We start from the raw sequence: 19,585 nt of genomic DNA on the forward strand, positions 1-19,585 counted from the left end.
AATATTAATAATAATATATTTTATTAAAAAATATAAAAATAAATTTTAATTAATTTTTTTTCTTTTTCTTTTGAATCCGATTAATTAATTAGTTAATTAATTAAAATTTTAATTAATTGTTATTTTTTTTTTGGAAATCAATTCACTAATTTTTTTTATATCTCTATTTTTGGGGTTTTTCAACTCTATTTACAGGGTTAGGGCATTGGCCAGCATTAAAAACCAAATCAAACCATTTAGGTTGTAGATCAACCCATTCCAATTTCCTCTTTCCTTATTACCTACCTTTCCATGTGTGTGCTTGCCTTTTTACAAAAAATTTCCATCCTAGGTACTGATTTCTTTCCATGTGGGTTTCAAGCAGATCAACCAAAATAGGGAACAAATCATCCTTCTTTATTGTAAATCATTCAATTTTATTGTATTTCAATTAATTTTAAGAAAGAAATCTCCTCTCTTTTATTGCTGATTTTTCCCTAACCTCTTCCTCTTTGCGCGTGTGTGCAGGTGCCAGTAGGATAGCTAAATATTCCTGCATATTCTCTATGTATTTTTATTTCTTTTTGTATCACTGTATTTCTCGATATTGTTGTGTATTTCTACTGTATTCCAAACCTTTTGTTTTGTATTTTCTTTCTTTGTATTCTCCGCTATATTTGTACAATTTTGTTAAATTAGGTCCCGAAAAAAATAGAATGTCTACGACTGCATATACATGTACAATCCATAGGTGCATGACATGCACAAATACGTATCACATATATAGGGTGTGTGTGCACAAGCCTCTATACACATTTAATGCAATGAGTCACTATAAGTACCATATTAGAATTTTGGTCCAAGTTATGTACACAAAGTTGTGGGTGTTTGATTAGGGGTGATATAATCAATCAAAAAAAACAAAATTTTGTAGTATGATAATGTTTTTTTTATATTTTCTTTTAGTTCACAATTAGGAATGTGTCAATAAAAATGTTTAAAAGACTACTATTAGATTTATTTTTCATACAAATACCTATGAATAAATTCATTATTGATGTCTCCTTTATACACCCTACATGTGTGTGTATTCATACAGACATATAGGTATATATCCACTTACACGCGCACATATAGCCACAATGTGATTAGTCACAATAAGCAGAATGTTGGAATTTCATTTGGGAGTATAATTTAGCCACAATACAACAAAAAATTATAATCTCCTAGTGCTACTTTATACTTTGGATTGTTCATGCATATGCCTATGAATAAATTTATTATTAATCTTCTTCTTTTTTAATCCTTTCTCATTAATTCAATTTCTTTTTAACGGTGTGCAAAGCCATTCAAAAACTTTTGTTGTGCAAATGTTAGTGTTGACTTTTTCTCTCTTTTTGCATTATAGAATTTTAGAGTTGAATTATAAAACTTGATGACTAAATTATATTTTTATAATTATAGCAGAAGTGTAAAGCCCATTTGACTATGAAAAAACACAATTTGTTGAACAAAAAGGAATTTGATTGTTTTGCCTTTATTAAAAAAATTAATTTGCACATTGATGTGATAACTACTAGATAATGAGGTAGGAGTAATGTATATTTAAAACGCCATGATATTTATATGACAACAACAACAACAAAAAAAACTAAGCTTTAAGTCCCATTAGGTGGAATCGGTTATATGAATCCTTTTTCCGCTAATTTATGCGATCATGAACTATTTCTTTTGATAAATTCAGGGCTATTAAAATCCTTAGTCAATATCTCCTTTCAAGTTATTTTAAACCCACCTACAATTACTAACTCACTCTTCCTCACTGAGGCACTATGTGATATACGTTGTAAGTGTCCATACCATCTAAGTCGTTCCTTCCTCGTTCCTTCCTTATCTTATCTTCAATAAGAACTACACCTAACTTACCGTTAATATGTTCATCATTTCTTAATTTATCTTTCAGTGTTATACCACTCATCCATTTAAACATTTTGATCTCGACAACCTTTACTTTTTGGATATTCTGTTTCTTCATTGTCCAACATTCTGATCCATATAGCACAGCTATTCTTATAGCCGTCTTATAAAACTTTTATTTTAATTTTAAGAGTGCTCTATGATTATAAAGTACACTTAAAATACTTCTCCAAATAATGAAATGCCCGCTTTGCATATAGGAGCATTGAGTTTGGATATTTGATTTTACTTTATGTCGGTTATGTATATAGTTTCTTTCATATTTACATAAATTCAAAATATCTGAAAAATATAGGAAAATATTTGATCTTTGTGACGTTATGAATATAGGAAATTTGTATTTGAAAAGTAAACATAACTCTGAAAAATATCTACATTGTTTTAGTTTTGCAAAAAGGTGAGAGGATGATATACTACTGGCAACCGAATCGGCGGATCCCCATGAACACCTAAGAATAACCCTGGGATGCAAAGTTCAGTGTCACCAACCCTCGGCTGCAGCCACCATTTAGCAATCAGAGCTGAACAGAATTATCAACCAGCTTTTGCAACTGAATATAGACCAAGTGTAACAGGAGCTCTCTTGTTCAAAACAAAACAAATCCAAGTATTAATTAGCAGGTAAGGTCACCTCTCTGGAAAACAGGAAAGAATAAGCTCTACCCCTTTGTTCTTCCAACCTGCTGAAGCACCTGCTGATTTGCGCTCAAGGACCCCCAACAAACAAGGTTACGATATCAATAGGAGGTGATGCTGGATAAATATTCACAGTTTTTACATATTAGGATAGCAATATACAGAGCAGATGGGAGGGGAGGGAAGGGGAGGAGAGGGCAGGTTAACTGTACTGATCATTAGCTGTACATAAAAGAAATCAACATTCAACTCCCACCAAGAAGGTTATATTACAAATGTACACTTAGTTTCTTCCATCATGTCCATTAGCCTGAATCAGGATCAGGAAGGAGGTGGTGAGTGAATGGAGGTATCAGGTAACATGGCAACTGTCACTACAAAGTATTCACAGCCAATAGGCAGACCATATGGGTTAGAAGTAGGTCCTGTGTTCATGCTCAATCGATTGGTAACAGCATCAGAGGTTAAGGGATCTAATCGATCTCCCCGATTATGCTCAAGCCGAATTGCATTTGGTGGCGGCTTCACGCTTTGCCGTTCAATGTGCACTATCTGCCCAATAATATGGTTAGGCCGATCTGGGAGATGGTCTGTAAACAAGGCCACAGATTCTGTGGAGAGGTAATAGTTTGAGCAGTTACGGTTGATTGCCTCATAATATCCAGCTCGATTAAGGACAAATGCAGCAATTTCATGGACTTCAAATCGACGAAAAGATATCTTTTCCTTGCTTGCCTGTTCCAAGATCATTTAATTGTTAGTATACAGCTTGGGAATAGTCAACCATAGAATCAGCTGTCAAACAAGAGCTTAGACTCCTTAAGAAATATAAGCTTGACATAGGTGACTATTATTTTTAACAGGGAGGTTGTTTTTCTGTGTTTTGTTTAATTTTACTCGGTAGATGAGTTTGCATATGCATGAATGTGCAGTTGCAAGCAAACTAAAAACTGGCTGAAAAAGAAAGTCCTCAGAATCCACAGTTCATCTGCTGAAAAACAAGCAATTCTCCCCTTGAAATAGATACTTGTGCACTCAAGCTAATTTAAAGGTGTTCCAGCCAACCTTTAGTCCACCACCAGACTCCATGTAAGCACAGTAAAAGGGCCGTCAACATTTCAAGAAATTACCTGCTTCTCAAGTTGGTGCTTTGTGTATAAAGTTTTGACCATCTCTTTTTTCTCTTCCAACTCCTTCATAAGCAGCTTATTTGCAGCTTCAGCCTTTGAAAACCTGTCAAGCAGCTCTGTGCGATGCTTTGACAAGAAACCAACTTTATCTGCAAGGACCTGGATGCATGTTCGGAACTCAGCCATACCATCGTCTTCATTGTCACTGGAGGAACTGAGACATTACAAAAGGAAGCAATGAAATCATATATCATCTTTTTGATCATTAATATGACAAAAGACTGTATGACATGAGCAAAATACCATGCATCAGAATATCAATATATATACAAAACTTTTTCTTTTATCGCCTTAAACTTTCCTTGCAAGTGTTTTCCATCTTTGACAACACTAGTTAAGCTCCTGGTTATATTGGCTCAAGAGTTTATGCTTTTGACTGCCATACTTCACGTATATTCTAAAATATATGTTTATCATGAAATCCACAAGACATGGGACACATGCATACACACCTCAAATAACAAAATAAAATGAAATAAGAAGGATCTTTCCAAAAGACAGCATAAAATCCTGGAAGGGTAAAGTTACGCTCCTGCTTCACTGGATAATTAAATATTGGAAAATAAGGCATCAATTATGTTGGATGTCACATTCACCATTTTGATTATTATACCGTATATTTGTCAAAATACTTTATACGAGATATGAGAAACCACCCCCTCCACCCACTAGGAAAAAGAAAAGTCTAATTTTTGCAGAGGGGGGAAAACAAAGGAGTGAAAGCAAGGGACTATGAATTCATTTTCCATTATTACACTATTATTAATATCAAGCTTCAAAAGCAGCAAGCACAACAGCTCCCAAACTTTTAGTCATAATACTAGTAATGAATGCCAGAACCAGGACGGTATTATTTATGGTTTTGTAACAGTTAGCTGCCAGCCACTTCCACTTCTTTTATAATAATAATAATAATAAATTTTAAAAAATAAAAATAATGCTCAGCCAGTACCCTGCAGCGGGACAAGTAAATGGTAGGTTGAAGAAATTGACAAGTGACAAGATATCACTTTGCCTAGCTAGACAATTGCATGCCTCAGATCCCATGCAAGTGGGTCAACACCTTGGAAAATCAGAGACGAGCAATGGGAGCTAGGGTCTTTTGGGTTCTGTTTGGCTACAAGAATAAAAGAAATATTACCAAGAACAAGAAGGAAATACAGTACTTAGGACAGGACATTCTCCTAGAGAAAAAAAAAAGGAAAAACACTTCCTATTTACAAGGCCCTCCAATCTCTTTGTATATCAACAACTGCCCCTAGAAAAAATAAATAAATAAATAGCAATGGGAGCTAGGGTCTTTTGGGTTCTATTTGGCTACAAGAATAAAAGAAATATTACCAAGAACAAGAAGGTAATACAGTACTTAGAGGACAAGACATTCTCCTGAGAAAAAAAAAAAAAGAGGAAAAACACTTCCTTTTTGCAAGGCCCTCCAATCTCTTTGTATATCAACTAACTGCCCCTAGAAAAAATAAATAAGTAAATAAATGAACACACACACACACACACAAAAGCTGAACGTGATGGTCTTAGCTTGTGAGGTATTGTCCGCTTTGGCTCATTAGGCCTTAAATTTTTGCCTGAAAAGGTGCCTAAGCAGGTTAAAGCCTATTCCATACATACAGGGACAAGATCTCCCAGTATGCACACCAATACGGATCATGACAGGCTCCCTCATATGATGACACCCTTGTCTAAGTGGCCCATTCCTCTATGTAGAACCCACATTTCAGCATAGGATCCACCCACATGGCATTATCCCAGTGTGGCATTGATAGCAAATGCAGGTCTTGGCCCAATATTAGTGAGGAATTGCCCGCTTTGGCCCATTAGATCTCATGGTTTTGCCCCATAAGAGGCGCATCACAAGGTTGAAGCCTACTCCATCCTCATATGGCCTACATCTCCAGATGCATGACTAATTGGAAGCAGAGAATCAGCTAGAAAATGATTTAAAAAAAAAATTACGAAAACAAAATGAAGTTAAGAGAAAATAATTGGGAAGAATAAGGAGAAAGTGAGAAAGGGAAAATCAAATCAAGACCTACTTTAGGGCTTATATCTCAATATTCAGATCTGCCTCTTGCAATTGCACATCAAGCCTTTATGTAGGTTTTCTCCTAATAAAAAAATAAGCAAAAAATCTCTAGGAAATAATATCAAATTCCATAAGGAAACAACCTCTAGAAAATAATAGCAAATCCTTGATAAGGAACATAATTTGGGAAATAATAGCAAATCCCTAATTAATGAAACATAATCGCAAATTCTTCAATGCTGAAAAATAACAAAATTAAATCCATAGTGTCCTAAATTATGCCTACACATATGGTAACACAGAGACCAAATGCATTAATCTTGCTCGTATCTCTTGATGTTTCCCATTATTAATTGATGCAGGACCGATTGGCAGCATAGAATCAGCTAGAAAATGAAACAAAATTACAAGAAAATCAAAAAAGGTAACAGAAAATATAAAACAAAAATAAAGCGAAAGGGAAAATCAAAGCAAGACCCAGTTAAGGGCTTAATTCTCAATATGCAGATCTTACTCTCTTGATTGCAAAACAAGCCTCTATATAAGCTTTCTCCTAATACTAAACAAGTGAACAATATCTAGGAAATAATTCTAGGCAATAATATCAAATGCCATAATCTTTAGGGAATGGTATTAAATCTCTAAATAAGGAAAATATTTTAGGGAATATAGCAAATCCTTAATTAATGAAACATAATAGCAAATCTCCAAATGTTAAAAATTACATAACTAAATCCAAACATCCTAAATGATAGGTACACAAATGGTAAACACCAACATCTCCAAATGCCTTCATTGTGTTCATATGTGACCTCTTGACTTGGAAATGAATCATATAATCCTCAAGTTTCAAATATAAGTATGAATGCAAGTGGACAAAGTCACTGAAAACAAACTCATCGGGAATGATAGTTCTAAATATATTGATATACAATCTCACTCTCTTCAGCCTTGGAACTGAATGGTCTTTCACTTCATGGACGGCTTAAACTCTACAGTTTTCACCTCATCAAGTTCCTTTGTCAATTCTTTGAGCTTATATGTCAATTTTGGAACATTCTTTACACCCTCAGATCCTGCTGCTAATAGTACTGCTTATAGCTCTGGTTTTGACACGAGCTCAATAAGCACCTCCATATACCTCTTTTCAACAATGAACTCTTTTTGGTCAACCATATTCTGAGCTTTAAAAATATTAGGTTGATTGCTTAGCTCAATAAGTGTCGGAGTAGTTTGCGTTTGATTGTAACTACAGCCTCTTTTATCTACATATTTAGTTGGGTCATTACTTCATATCTATGATTTCCTTGTCGTATTGTATTATCCATATTTCTCTGTTCCACAAGGGCATGGATCTCTCCAGATCTTCAATTCAAACACATCTTGCTGAATGGGCTCAAATTGGTCCCTGATCACCATGGTTGTTGGCGAGGATTAGGTATGGTTGATGACAGTAGCGATGCAAGAGTGATGGTGGGGTGACAACAACATTGAGGATCAAACTGAGGTTGTGGATTAGGGATTTGAGAAGTTTTCACATTCAATCGCACTCACAAACTGAGGATGGAACAGCAATGGGTTTGTCTTTGGGATGTTTGAGATGTGCAGCAGGAAGCTTGCAGTGATGTGACTATTGCAGGCAAGGCTTCAACAACAATGGTACCGTGGTCATGCCCATGATTGATGGGATAGTAGACTACGGCTGGTAAGACTGTACTGATGGTTGTCCAATGGCTGGGCTAGCAGTGGTGTATGGTAGTTTGATGATGGTTTCAACGATACCAAATTGATATGGGACTGACTGAAAGCAGAAAACAGCAATAAAATGATGAAGTGAGAGTATTAAAAGAAGGTAACAGAAAATAAATGCACGAAATAAAGAGTAAGAAAATAAAAAACAAGACTTAATTAGGGCTTAATGCTCAATAGTCAGATCTGTCTCTCACAATTAAACATCAAACCTTTATGTAGGCTTTCTCCTAATAATAAGAGAAGGAACAATCTCTAGGAAATAGAATCAAATCCCACAAGGAAATAGTCTATAAAATAATAAAAAATCAACAAATAAGGATACATAATTTGGGAAAAAGTCACCAATTCCTAATTCAAAAAAACATAACAGAAAATCTCTAAATTCTGAAAATTGTGAAATGAAATCCAAATATCCTAAATTATGCCTACACATTTGGTAAACACGAACATTTCCAAATACCTTACTGTTGCTTATGCATGACCTCTTGACATTCCTCATCATCTCCCTAGTACATGCCTGATGTGGGAGCGTGACACCAAGCACCATAAGGAAACGAGAAAAAGAGAACCCTGCTCCAGCTCCAAACCAAGTCACAAGACATGTATCTTCCAGGAAATATTGTAGCATCCATTCCAACCAAATACACCAGACTAATTGAGTGCCACCCAATATTTCTTCCTATAACCAAAGCCCTCAAACTTCAAGAGAAATAAATTAAGAAATCAACTTTCGCATGGGTGGCATTAGCACCAACCTTGGCATCACATCCATGACACTATCCCAATAACCAAATGATCCCTTGCAGTCTCCTCCGCCCCAAATCACAAGAAATATCTTATTAGCTTCTCTAACTTCTAAGCAATATGAGACAGAAGATATAGAAGCTTGAATAAAAGTAATGCAGCAATTTACACCCCCCCCCCCCCTCCCCCTAAACAAAGCATGGGAAAAACAAAACAAGAGAAGAGAATAAACCCTTAAAGCATTCAATCTCCTAGCCACCTTTTCTACAACTATATGCCAATAAGAAATGGTTTTAGGATTCCTTGTAACAAAACATCTAATGAGAAATAGGCCAACCATGCACAACACACCCCTACCCTATCAGCAAACTAGGATACCGGTCCCTAGACCGAGTTAACACGCACAAGCCCACTCTAGCACAGATTAATTTTAAGCCTTGAGACTTTATGGAACAGTTGCAACAAAGTAAGCACATTATAAAAATAACCTGCGCAATCAAATAGAAACGAAACCATATCATGAACAAACTGTAAATAAGAAACATCTTGAAAACCCTCCCTAAGGCCTCCACTGCGCCTCTCTTCCCGACAACCAAGCATTCTACTCAAAACATCACAACAATGATAAAAAGAACAGGAGATAACGGGTCACCTTAATGAACAGCTCTACAAGCACTAAACCCGAATTTAGGCTGGTCTTTGACCATAATTGCAAAAGTAATTGAGAAAAGGCATCCCCTAAGCCACTTTCTCCACCTATCCAAACCCTTCCATCTCCACCCTATCAAGGAACCTCAAACAAATCTAGTCATGCTTTTTCAAAGTCAAGCTTAATGAATCCCATTGCAAAGCTCTATCCTTCCAAACTTCATGACACTCTAAACATTGCCATCTGGCAACCCCTGTCCCCTTGCCTACTTAGCAAAATTGTAATGGCATTTCCATAATAGAGCCCTTCTTCAAATCACCGAATACTAATGTTACGTTTGGTTCACAGAATGTCTATTCTTAGGAATAGAATGCATATGGTAAAATAATTTTATAGCCCACATAAAAATAAAACAAAAAGAATTTATTATCATAAAGAAAATAACAATGTAAAAATTTCTAAGAATCCATGACGAGGAATAGAAAAGGAATAGCTGCTCCCAAATTTCACTACGGGAATGCCTATTCCTTTCCTATTCCATGTTGGATGGAATAACATAAAATTTTGCATGAGTGATTTCTTTCGAAATTATTACATCCTTCTAAAATATTCATCCAATCCCTAGGCATAGGTATTCCATGAACCAAATGTAACCTGAGTTCTGCAAAAGCTGGTATGACACTATCCAAATGCATCCACATTGTCTGGTACTCAAACAGGAAAACATTCACTTGAATAATCAAACTTCTCTACAGAAAGAATATCCCCATTTTGCTCTCCAGCAGCCCCAAAAGTACAAACTAGCCTGATGCCATTCGAATTCTCACCCAGGTCGCTGACCACAATAAATGTGATTGCTGCACTAACCATTTGTAATCTCCCTCTTCAAAACAATGAATGGAGTTTTGTTCCCCAAAATCAAATAAGCAAATTTGGCTTCTTTTTACCAGTATTACCAACCAAATCAACACTGAAGATTTTCCATTGTCTTTAATTCCATTGGCTTTAAAAGCTCTATGGAAACCCAAAATGCCAAGGACAACAAAAAGAACACAAGCAAGACCTAGAGTATGAGGGTTTCGGTGGATATTATGTGGCAAGTGATGTGATGGCTTGGACAGGAGGTTTCATCCCTTAGAGAAATTCTTCTTCAAGTTTGGCTACAATAATTAAAGTCCTGTGGGAGATATGGCACCTCTAATTGGTCTTGTACTTCAACCCAGTAGATGTTACTCATCAATGCATCTGCCTACATTGAGAAGAACAATGTGCCAAAAAAAAATCAAATCATCTGATCACTCACACGCATTTTTCAAGTGCAAAAAGGTTAAATCCTCAAAGAGCAGGCATTCATCATTACTTCTCAATTCTCACCATATAAAATCCTTAAGTTGGTTGCATCAGAAGCCAGAATCCAACCCCTCAACCACTGTAGCTTGCAGCAGGGTAATAAGCAGCCAAACACTGTCAGAAGGGCTTAGGTTTGAGTCTCCAAACCTACAACCTTGTGTGTAGCCTACATGTGAGGAAACACACACAAAATTGATGGGGATGCCAACTTCTCTCTTATGTTTTCCAAGTAGAAAAAGGGCGGAGGGCGGGGTGGGGGGGGGGGGGGGTGCGGGTGAGAGAAGAAGAAGAAGAAGAAGAAAATGAAGAAATCCAATCCCTCAATTATTTACTTATTGACAACATTTATTGTCTAAATTGCTTGTTTATAATTTTCAAACAACTCTCCTTAATAGTGAAGAAAGATACCAATTCAAGGCAGTATCAGCATGATCAGATATCCAGTTTACTAGGTCAGAAAACCCTAAAAGATTAGAAATCCACGAACCCAGGTTACAATAATTTTACTTCAAAAGAGTTCAAGTCAAACAATATCTCAGCATTACAACTACTTGGTATTTCTTGAATCAGACTGACCATAGAAACTTTGGAGTGAATTAGACAGAGTGCAAGAGCCCCACTCTCTCTGGGAAGAGAGGGAAATCTAAAAATCACTACCAACAAATATAGGTAGAGTTCCACTAGTAACAAATTAAAAGAACTGATTAGCCAAACAAAAACCTGAACAAAAATGAAAATCATTAAACAGATAAATTGATTTTTCCATGTGAGAATAAGATTATGGACTTAACTAATTTTACATTTTTTAAGATAATTATTTTATAAATAATTATTACTATGAATTTTTGAAAAAGAAAATTGAACAAGCTAATATTTATTTTTGCATACAACCATCAAATAAGCATCAATACTCTCAGAAGAAGAGGGGGAAAAAATCAATAAAAACTTCTTTACACGTTACACAACTTATAGCAGCATGAAAAAGGAAGGGCACATGGGGTAATTTATCAACAGATAGATATACCACGGAGCAAAGACATTAAGAACTTAAGATGACTATGTATTTCAACAACTTACTTAGCTAAAGATTGAGCCATAGCACGCAGAGAATCAGCAAGCACAGCCACCCCAGCCGAAGTAACACAGCTCCGCAGTCTTTCAAAAAGGCCACGCATTTTCACAGCAGAGGCTCGCAGTGCACTATATTCTGACGCCCTCCTATCAGCTGCACAAAGATGGGTTTGGGCCTCCTCTCTTGCTTCATGCAGACAGTTCTCTAAGTGAGCACAATTCATCTGCTTTAAATACAAAGAACATTAGAAACACAAGTTTTGATATTGTGATAAGATAATTAGAAAATGCTATTATCTGTTGCAAGCACACTTCAATCCTACAATTATAGCCACTGGATTGATCAATTGTAATAAAATTGCATTTTAAGTGAGATGGTCTCACAAACAAGAGACCAGGGAAGAGAGCAGTATCATTTGAGGAAGCAAGCACAAATAGCAGTTGTCAAGTACGGATTGAGTTCATCGCTTGATGGCTTGTACAATGGGCCTCAGGATTTATATAGAAGTCCTTGGAAATCAGTTGAGCTCAGCTGGAGGCTCAGGGCCAACAGGAAAGCTCTTGACACTTGGGCCAACAGCACTTGCAGGCCTTAAAAGATAACTGTGTTGGACTTATCAAAGTAAATTTGGCACTATCAATGAGACATTCACTTGGGCCAACAGGAAACCTCTGGACACCTGGGACAACAGCACTAGCCGGCCTGAAAAGCTAACTGCATCAACGTGTTGGACTTGTCAAAGTTAATTAGGTACCATCAGTGAGACATTCACTTGGGATAGTAAAAATATTTACTCTACCTCAAGAAATCCAATATAAGAAACATAGCCTTAACTCATGGTCATGACATCCATCAAACTGGAATGGTTCCCTATTTTCTAGCAACCAAACCATCCCTATCCTGAAGGAGATGAGACAGAATGTTGACCAGCTCCAGCACTGTGTCCCCCAGCCAATAGAACCACATGTTTACAGGTGCTTTGGCCCCACCAACCTACTCAGGCAACTAGTGTCAGGTTGCAAAGTGGAAATGATGCAACACTTCTGCCTCAGAAGCAGTGCCCAACTCTACAACAAGTGCTGCGGCCCATTCAAGTTCACCCATTGTTAATATGATCACTGACACACCTACAACCACAACCAGTTAAATGTTGTTATGTTGTCATAACTGTTCAAACTGAAAATGAAATTTCTTGTGCAACCAGAAGAAATTAGACGCCAGCCATAACTATGAAGAAGAAATCAATAGCCCAGTCTCAATGGCCCTCCAATGGACCTGATAAGACCCTAGGGCTTTATCATCGAGATATTATGGAAATTTATTGAAAGGAAAATAGAAAGAGAAAATAGGGTTGATCACAAGGGTATCTACCACCAAATTAGCCAAAGGCTGTGAATTATGTTATTGCTAGAATGAAAAAGCCCCGTAGGGATACATATATATAGGGTAGGGAACCTACTCCTATTAGGAATGTAAAATATCCTAATCCAAGTCCTTAATGGACTCAATCCTAATTGACCTAGGAATCCTAATACGTTAAATAAAAGTACCAACACTAAATAGAATCCAAGAATTAAATAGAATCCCAATTGATTTGGAAATCATAACGCATTAAATAGAAATCCCAATTGATTTGGGAATCATAACATTATATAGAAAATGCCAATTGATTTGGGAATCCGAACACATCAATTAGAAATCCCAATTGATTTGGGAATCCTAACACATCAATTAGAAATCTCAAATTGATTTAGGAACTCTAACATTCCTTGTCCTCAAGGCTAGGTAGCAATAAACTCTGGGAATCTCTCCTCCAAGGATTCATAAGTTTCCCAAATTGCATCTTCAAATGGTAAGTGAGACCAATGACCTAAAACTTCTGTGATGTCTCAACTTCTACATTTGGCCACTCAACGATCCAAAATTGCTTGTGGCTGCACTTGAACCTCACCAATAGGTGCAACATTAGGCAGGTGGCACTGCAAGTAATTTCATTCCCTAACTTCTTTTGGAGGCAAGAGACACGAAAAAGTGGATGTACCTTAGAACCTATTGGTAAGTCAAGATGATAAACAACAAGGCCTATATGTTCCAGCCTTCTAGGATCTTATAAGGCCTATAGAACCAAGGATATAACTTCATTGGAGGAGGAAAAATCACAGATACCTGTCTATAAAGCTGTAACATGAGAAATACCCAATCGTCCATTGAGAATTCCCTTTCACCATGGTGCTTATTAGCTTGTTGTTTCATACGAGATTGAACTGCAACATGATTTTCCTTGAGGAGCTGAAGAACTTTGTCTCGATCATGTAACTCCTTGTCAACTTGATCAATTATGGATGATCTAGTTGAATACCTAGCAAGAACAGGAGGAGCTCGACCATAAACAACCTCAAATGGAGTCAACTTGATGGAGTAATGATAAGTGGTATTGTACCACCATTCGGCCCATGGGAGCCATTGCACCCAATCTTTTGGTTTGTCACTAACAAAGCAACGAAGATAAGTCTCCGAGCACCTATTAACAACTTCAGTTTGCCCATATGATTGTGGATGATATTCGATGCTCATATTCAATTATTTTCCTTGTAAACCAAAAAGCTTCTTCCAAAAGTTGCTGGTAAAGACTTTGTCACGTTCACTGACAATATACTGAGGAATTCCATGTAACTTAACATATTCTCAACAAAAGTATGAGCAACACTTATAGTAATATACGATGAGTTATGGCACAAAAATAAGCATATTTTGTGAGACAGTCCACAACAACAAAACTAGTCGATTTACTATGAGAAGACAGTAGTCCCTCAACGAAATCCATCACGATATCAATCCAATCTTCTTCTAGAATATAAAGAGGTTGTAGAAGGCTTGGACTCACCATGGTTTCAACTTTCTATCATTGACAGCCATCACATTCTGCCACAAACTTTTTGATTTCACATTTCATTCCCTTCAAGTAAAATTCTTGAGAAATGCAATTGCAGGTTCTAAGAAAACTAAAGCGACCTGGACCGGTGATGCGTGTAATTCTTGCAGTATGGTTTTTTTGTCAGCTGAATTAGGCACTAACAAAATCCTCCCTTTGTACAATAAGTTTAAAGAGCCCCAAAATTAAGCAGGGATTGAAGTTGGCTCTTCTTGTAGCTTCTGGATAATACTTCTAGCCTCCAAATTTTGCCACCATTCCTTCATGATTTGTTCAAGAGTATTGCATGCAGGTCAGAAATAGCTAAAAGTTCAACTTGTTCAGGAAGTTGTGGGAGTGCATCTACCACCACATTCTTGGTCCCTTTCTTGTAAATAATCTCATGGTCAAAGCCCAACTTAGTGACCCACTTCTATTGTTTTATGGAAGAAATTCGTTACTCCAAAATATACTTTAGGCTCTTGTGATCAGTTCGGATTTGCAAATGCTGGCCAATTAAATATGGTCTCCATCGTAAGTTCTAAACGCAGTCTTCTAAAATGTCATCCTAGGGTACCCAAATCTAGTGATAGCTTGATCACAAGTCAAGTTTGGTGAACTGCTAAACACCTCCCAACACATCTAACAATTCATCTACAATAAGGATATGATATTTATCCTTCACAGTGTTCTTGTTCAGTGCTTGATAATCAACATACATCCACCAAAACTCATCCTTCTTCACCAATAAGATAGGAGAAGAATATGGACTAACACTTGGTTGAATTATGTCACCATCTAACATTTCTTTCACCATTGTTTTTTCTATTTCTACATTCTAAAAATAAGGATAGTGATAAGGATGTGTTAGTGGGGGCACTACCTAACAATAGAGGAATGCGGTGATCATGTGTTTGCTAACGTGGCAATCCTTGTCCTCTACAAATAGGTCAAAAAATTCTAAAAATAAGAGATTCTAGCCCTTCATCCTTGTCAAATAGATGTTGCAACTCCTCTAGTGCTCAAAATTGTACCAGGCAGCCATGCCACTCCTTTTTAAGGAGCTTCTCCATACAATGACTAGAAATTGTAGTGATATTACCACAATGTTTGCCTTTAAGAGTCACTCTCTCACTCTTTTGCCATTCATGTGAACTTCATAACCAATTGAGAAAAATTCCAAACTGTATCACCTAAATTCCTAGACCATTTAATACCCAAAACCACTTCATAGTCTTCTAATGGCAGCTAAAAGAAATCAACATACAAGCCATGATTTTGCATAATTAAGCTTAACCTTCAAACACTTGCTCTGACATGTCAAGGTCCTTCCATCTGTATCGATTAAGATAGTAACAGGTTGCCATTTTAGGAAGCCGCTAATTTTCATGGTTTGAGGATTAACATACCCAACTAAAGCATGAACTAAAAAAGTGATATATTCATCATTATCATCAGATTCCTTACCTTCCTAATCTGAATGAGGGAATCACCCTCAACCTCTTCTAGCTCCTCCACTAATGCAATCATCAAAAATTGTCCCTTTTTGCAATGGTACACTCTATGCCACTTCTCATCACAATGCCAGCAAATTGTCCCTTTTTGCAATGGTACACTCTATGCCACTTCTCATCACAATGCCAGCACAAACCCTTCGTCGTTTGCTCTTTAAGGTTCCTCCTAAGTCAATCATATGCCAAGAGGATTGCAAGAGCAGATGGCCTGATACTGCAGCTAACATTCTAGTTGCTAAGGATCTTGCTGAAGTGACATTGTTCTTCTCCCAAATTTTCTTCTTCTAACCGTGCAAAGGAAATTGTAGCGGTCATAGTCCGTAGCCAACGCACTTTGACCTTACGCCGAATGTAAGGTAGGAGACCTTCAATAAAAGTACCCATAAGTTGGCATTCATTCCAATATTTAGTCTTGTTTGATAGCCGCTCAAATCGAGTATGATACTCCAAGACAATGCTAGTTTGGCATATTTTGGCAAGCTCCTCATCAATATTCTCATATCCCTCAAATCGGACAAGTAATCTAGAAACAAATTCTGCCCATGAAGGCATTTCATAATGAGCTTAAAACCAATACCATTGAATAGCATCGCCATCTAGGCAAATAGCAGCAATCTCAATGTTAGATGTTTCACAAGTACGGTGAAAGTGAAAAGTAATTTTTAGCCCTAGAAACCCAAACAATGGGATCATCCTTGTTCCACAAAGGAAATTCCACCTTCATATAAGGACCAAGATCACGCTCTCCTTGGTAACCTCCTTCGTGCATGTACAGTTGCTCCCTACAATTAGCTAACATAGAAGCAGCATCACTCTCTTTATGGGAAAATGTAATGAGTAGAAAGTGATGCCCGTATCTCATTAAATTGAAGCTTAAATATATTGCCAAGTTCAGCCTTTAACCTAGCTTCCATCTAGGATTGCTGAATTTTCTATTGCTGAAATTTCTAAGGTCATTGCATATGAGCAAAGATCAAGAATTCCAAGATCTTGCTTTTGTCGATGGGTTAACAGCATCCACAAGAACGCCCGCTCTGATACCAAATGATAAGACCCTATGGTTTTATCATAGAGATATTGGGGAAACTGAAAGAAAGGAAAATAGAAAGAGAAAATAGGGTTGATCACTTTGAGGGGATCTACCTCCAAATTAACCAAAGGCTATGAATTATGTTATTGCTTGAATGAAAAAACCCCATAGGGATACATATATGTTAGGAACCCTACTCCTATTAGGAATGTATATCCCAATCCAAGTCCTTAATGGACTCAATCCTAATTGATTTGGGAATCCTAACACATTAAATAAAAATCCCAACATTAAATAGAATCCTAATTTATTTGGGAATCATAACACATTAATTAAAAATCCCAATTGATTTGAGAAACAACAACAACAACAACAAAACCAAGCCTTAGTCCCACTAGGTGGGGTCGGCTATATGAATCATTTTCCGCCAATTTATGCGATCATGGACCATTTCTATTGATAGATTCAAGGATATTAAATCCTTACTCACTATCTCCTCCCAAATTATTTTAGGTCTACCCCTACCCCTTCTACTACCCCCCCACAGTAACTAAGTCACTCTTCCTCACAGGTGCACTATGTGGCCTACATTGCAAGTGTCCATACCATCTGAGTCGTCCCTCCCTTATCTTATATTCTATAGGAGTTACACTTAACTTACCACGAATATGTTCATTCCTTAATTTATCTTTCAATGTTATACCACTCATCCATCTAAGCATTCTCATCTTGGCAACTTTTACTTTTTGGATATTATGTTTCTTCGTCGCCCAACATTCTGATCCATATAGCATAGTTGGTCTTATAGCTATCCTGTAAAACTTCCCTTTCAATTTTAAGGGTATTCTACGATCACAGAGCACACTTGAAGCACTACTCTATTTTACCCAACCTGCTTTAACTCTATGCATTACATCATCTTCAATTTCTCCTTCAGCTTGCATAATAGATCCAAGGTATCGAAATCTACAAGTGCTATTTATTTCTTCATCATCAAGTTTAACTTTGTCTCCAATATTCTTCCTATCATTACTAAAATTGTATTTCATATATTCTGTCTTATTTCTATTTATCCTAAAGCCTCTAGATTCCAAAACTTCTCTCCATAATTCTCTAACTCAACCTCTACTCCATCCCTAATTTCGTTAATTAATGCAATATCATCTACAAACAACATACACTATGGAACCTCCTTTTGAATACTCTTAGTCAATTGGTCCATCACTAAAGTAAAAAGATAAGGACTTAAAGCAGATCCTTGATGTACACCTATAGTGATTGGAAATTCTATAGTTTCTCCATCTATAATCCTTACACTAGTCATTACTCCATCGTACATATCCTTAATGACATCGGTATATCTACTACATACACCCTTTTTTTTCTAAAACCCACCAAAGAACTTCCCTAGTTATCCTATCATATGCTTTCTCAAGGTCAATAAATATCATAGGCAAGTCCCTCTTCTTTTCCCTAAACTTTTCCATTAATCTTCTTAAAAAATAAGTAGCTTTTGTGGTGATCTCCCAGGCATAAAACCAAATTGATTTTCTAAGACCTTCGTTTCTAACCTTAATCTTTGTTCAACTACCCTTTCCCAAACTTTCATCATATGAGTCATAAGTTTAATTCCACGATAGTTATTACAATTTTGAATATCTCCTTTATTTTTGTATATAGGTATTAAAATGTTTTTCCTCCATTCATCTGGCATTTTCTTAGTTTTTACAATTGTATTAAATAAATTAGTTAACCATATAATTCTGTTATCACCTAAGCATTTCCAAACTTTAATTTGGATGTTATATGGTTCCATAGCTTTCCCATGTTTCATCTTTTTAGTAAACATGACATTAAATAGAAAATCTCAATTGATTTGGAAATCCTAACACATTAATTAGAAGTCCCAATTGATTTAGGAATCCTAATAGGACCAAAAACTAAAAAAATATATAAGTATAAAAGAAAAAAAATAAAAAATAAAAAAAATAAGTGAATATTTCACCCTAAGAGGACTAAGTAACTTAGTGACCAATTAGAACTAGGACTTCACTAGATGACAACCCAAAATACAATTCCACTTGAATGTGAATCTGAAATTTTTTTTTTTTTTTTTAAATAATAATGGAATAAAATTATCTTAAAATATATATATATTTTATTTGTAAGATTGAAAGTCTAGGTCTCCCTCATAGTAATTAAAGGCTTGCCTCTGGTGCAAGGTGCACTGAGGCAAATGAGGCGAGGCGCACCTCACAATTGTTCAGATTATACTTTTTTTTTCCTTCTCTTTTAATCCCAACCATTTGTTTTCTTTCTTTTTCCTTTCTCTTTTGCCGTTTTTATGGAATTGCTGCCACTTCTTTTCCTGACATACTGCTCTGAGACTTCTTTCTTATTTTCTTCATCTTCCTCTGGCCTGCTATGCTGCTCTCAGTCAAAGCTGTGAACCCCCTTTTTTATTTTTTTTTCTTTTGTTGTCTTTTTTTTTTTTTTGAAATTTCAGTTTCTTTTCCAGAAATTTCTGCTCTGCTGCTGCTCAGTTTTCTTCTTCTTCTGAACTGCACAGCTGCTCTGTGCCACCTCATTAATGTTCTTCTTTTATTCCTTTTTATTTTGCAATTTTATTTGGAAAATAAGCTGTTTTTTTTTTTCCCCTGGAAGCATTTTTTTTTTTTTTCTCAGCATTTCTGCTTCTGCAATCTGGAATTTCCTGCATCAGTTGGTGCTAGCACTGCAG

At 36.3% G+C, this 19,585-nt stretch overlaps 1 protein-coding gene across 4 annotated transcripts in view; it reads right to left on the reverse strand.

Annotated features, from left to right (window-relative positions):
• Positions 1-2,685: 2,685 nt before the first annotated feature.
• The window catches only part of LOC131158019 (autophagy-related protein 11), a 28,234-nt gene continuing 11,334 nt past the window's right edge, over positions 2,686-19,585 (reverse strand). For 2 of the 4 annotated variants that reach the window (XM_058112568.1, XM_058112567.1), the window contains 3 exons: positions 11,396-11,613; positions 3,723-3,936; positions 2,686-3,327 (listed from right to left, as the gene is read on the reverse strand). In XM_058112568.1, coding sequence (XP_057968551.1) covers positions 2,914-3,327; positions 3,723-3,936; positions 11,396-11,613 — 846 coding nt within the window. In that variant the 3' untranslated portion in view covers positions 2,686-2,913. Of the gene's footprint in view, positions 3,328-3,722; positions 3,937-11,395; positions 11,617-19,585 lie in introns of all 4 variants that reach the window. The other 2 variants (XM_058112565.1, XM_058112566.1) reach the window with 1 other exon arrangement.

The sequence above is a fragment of the Malania oleifera genome, chromosome 6 (assembly GCF_029873635.1).
Source record: "Malania oleifera isolate guangnan ecotype guangnan chromosome 6, ASM2987363v1, whole genome shotgun sequence".
Classification (NCBI taxonomy): Eukaryota; Viridiplantae; Streptophyta; class Magnoliopsida; order Santalales; family Ximeniaceae; genus Malania; species Malania oleifera.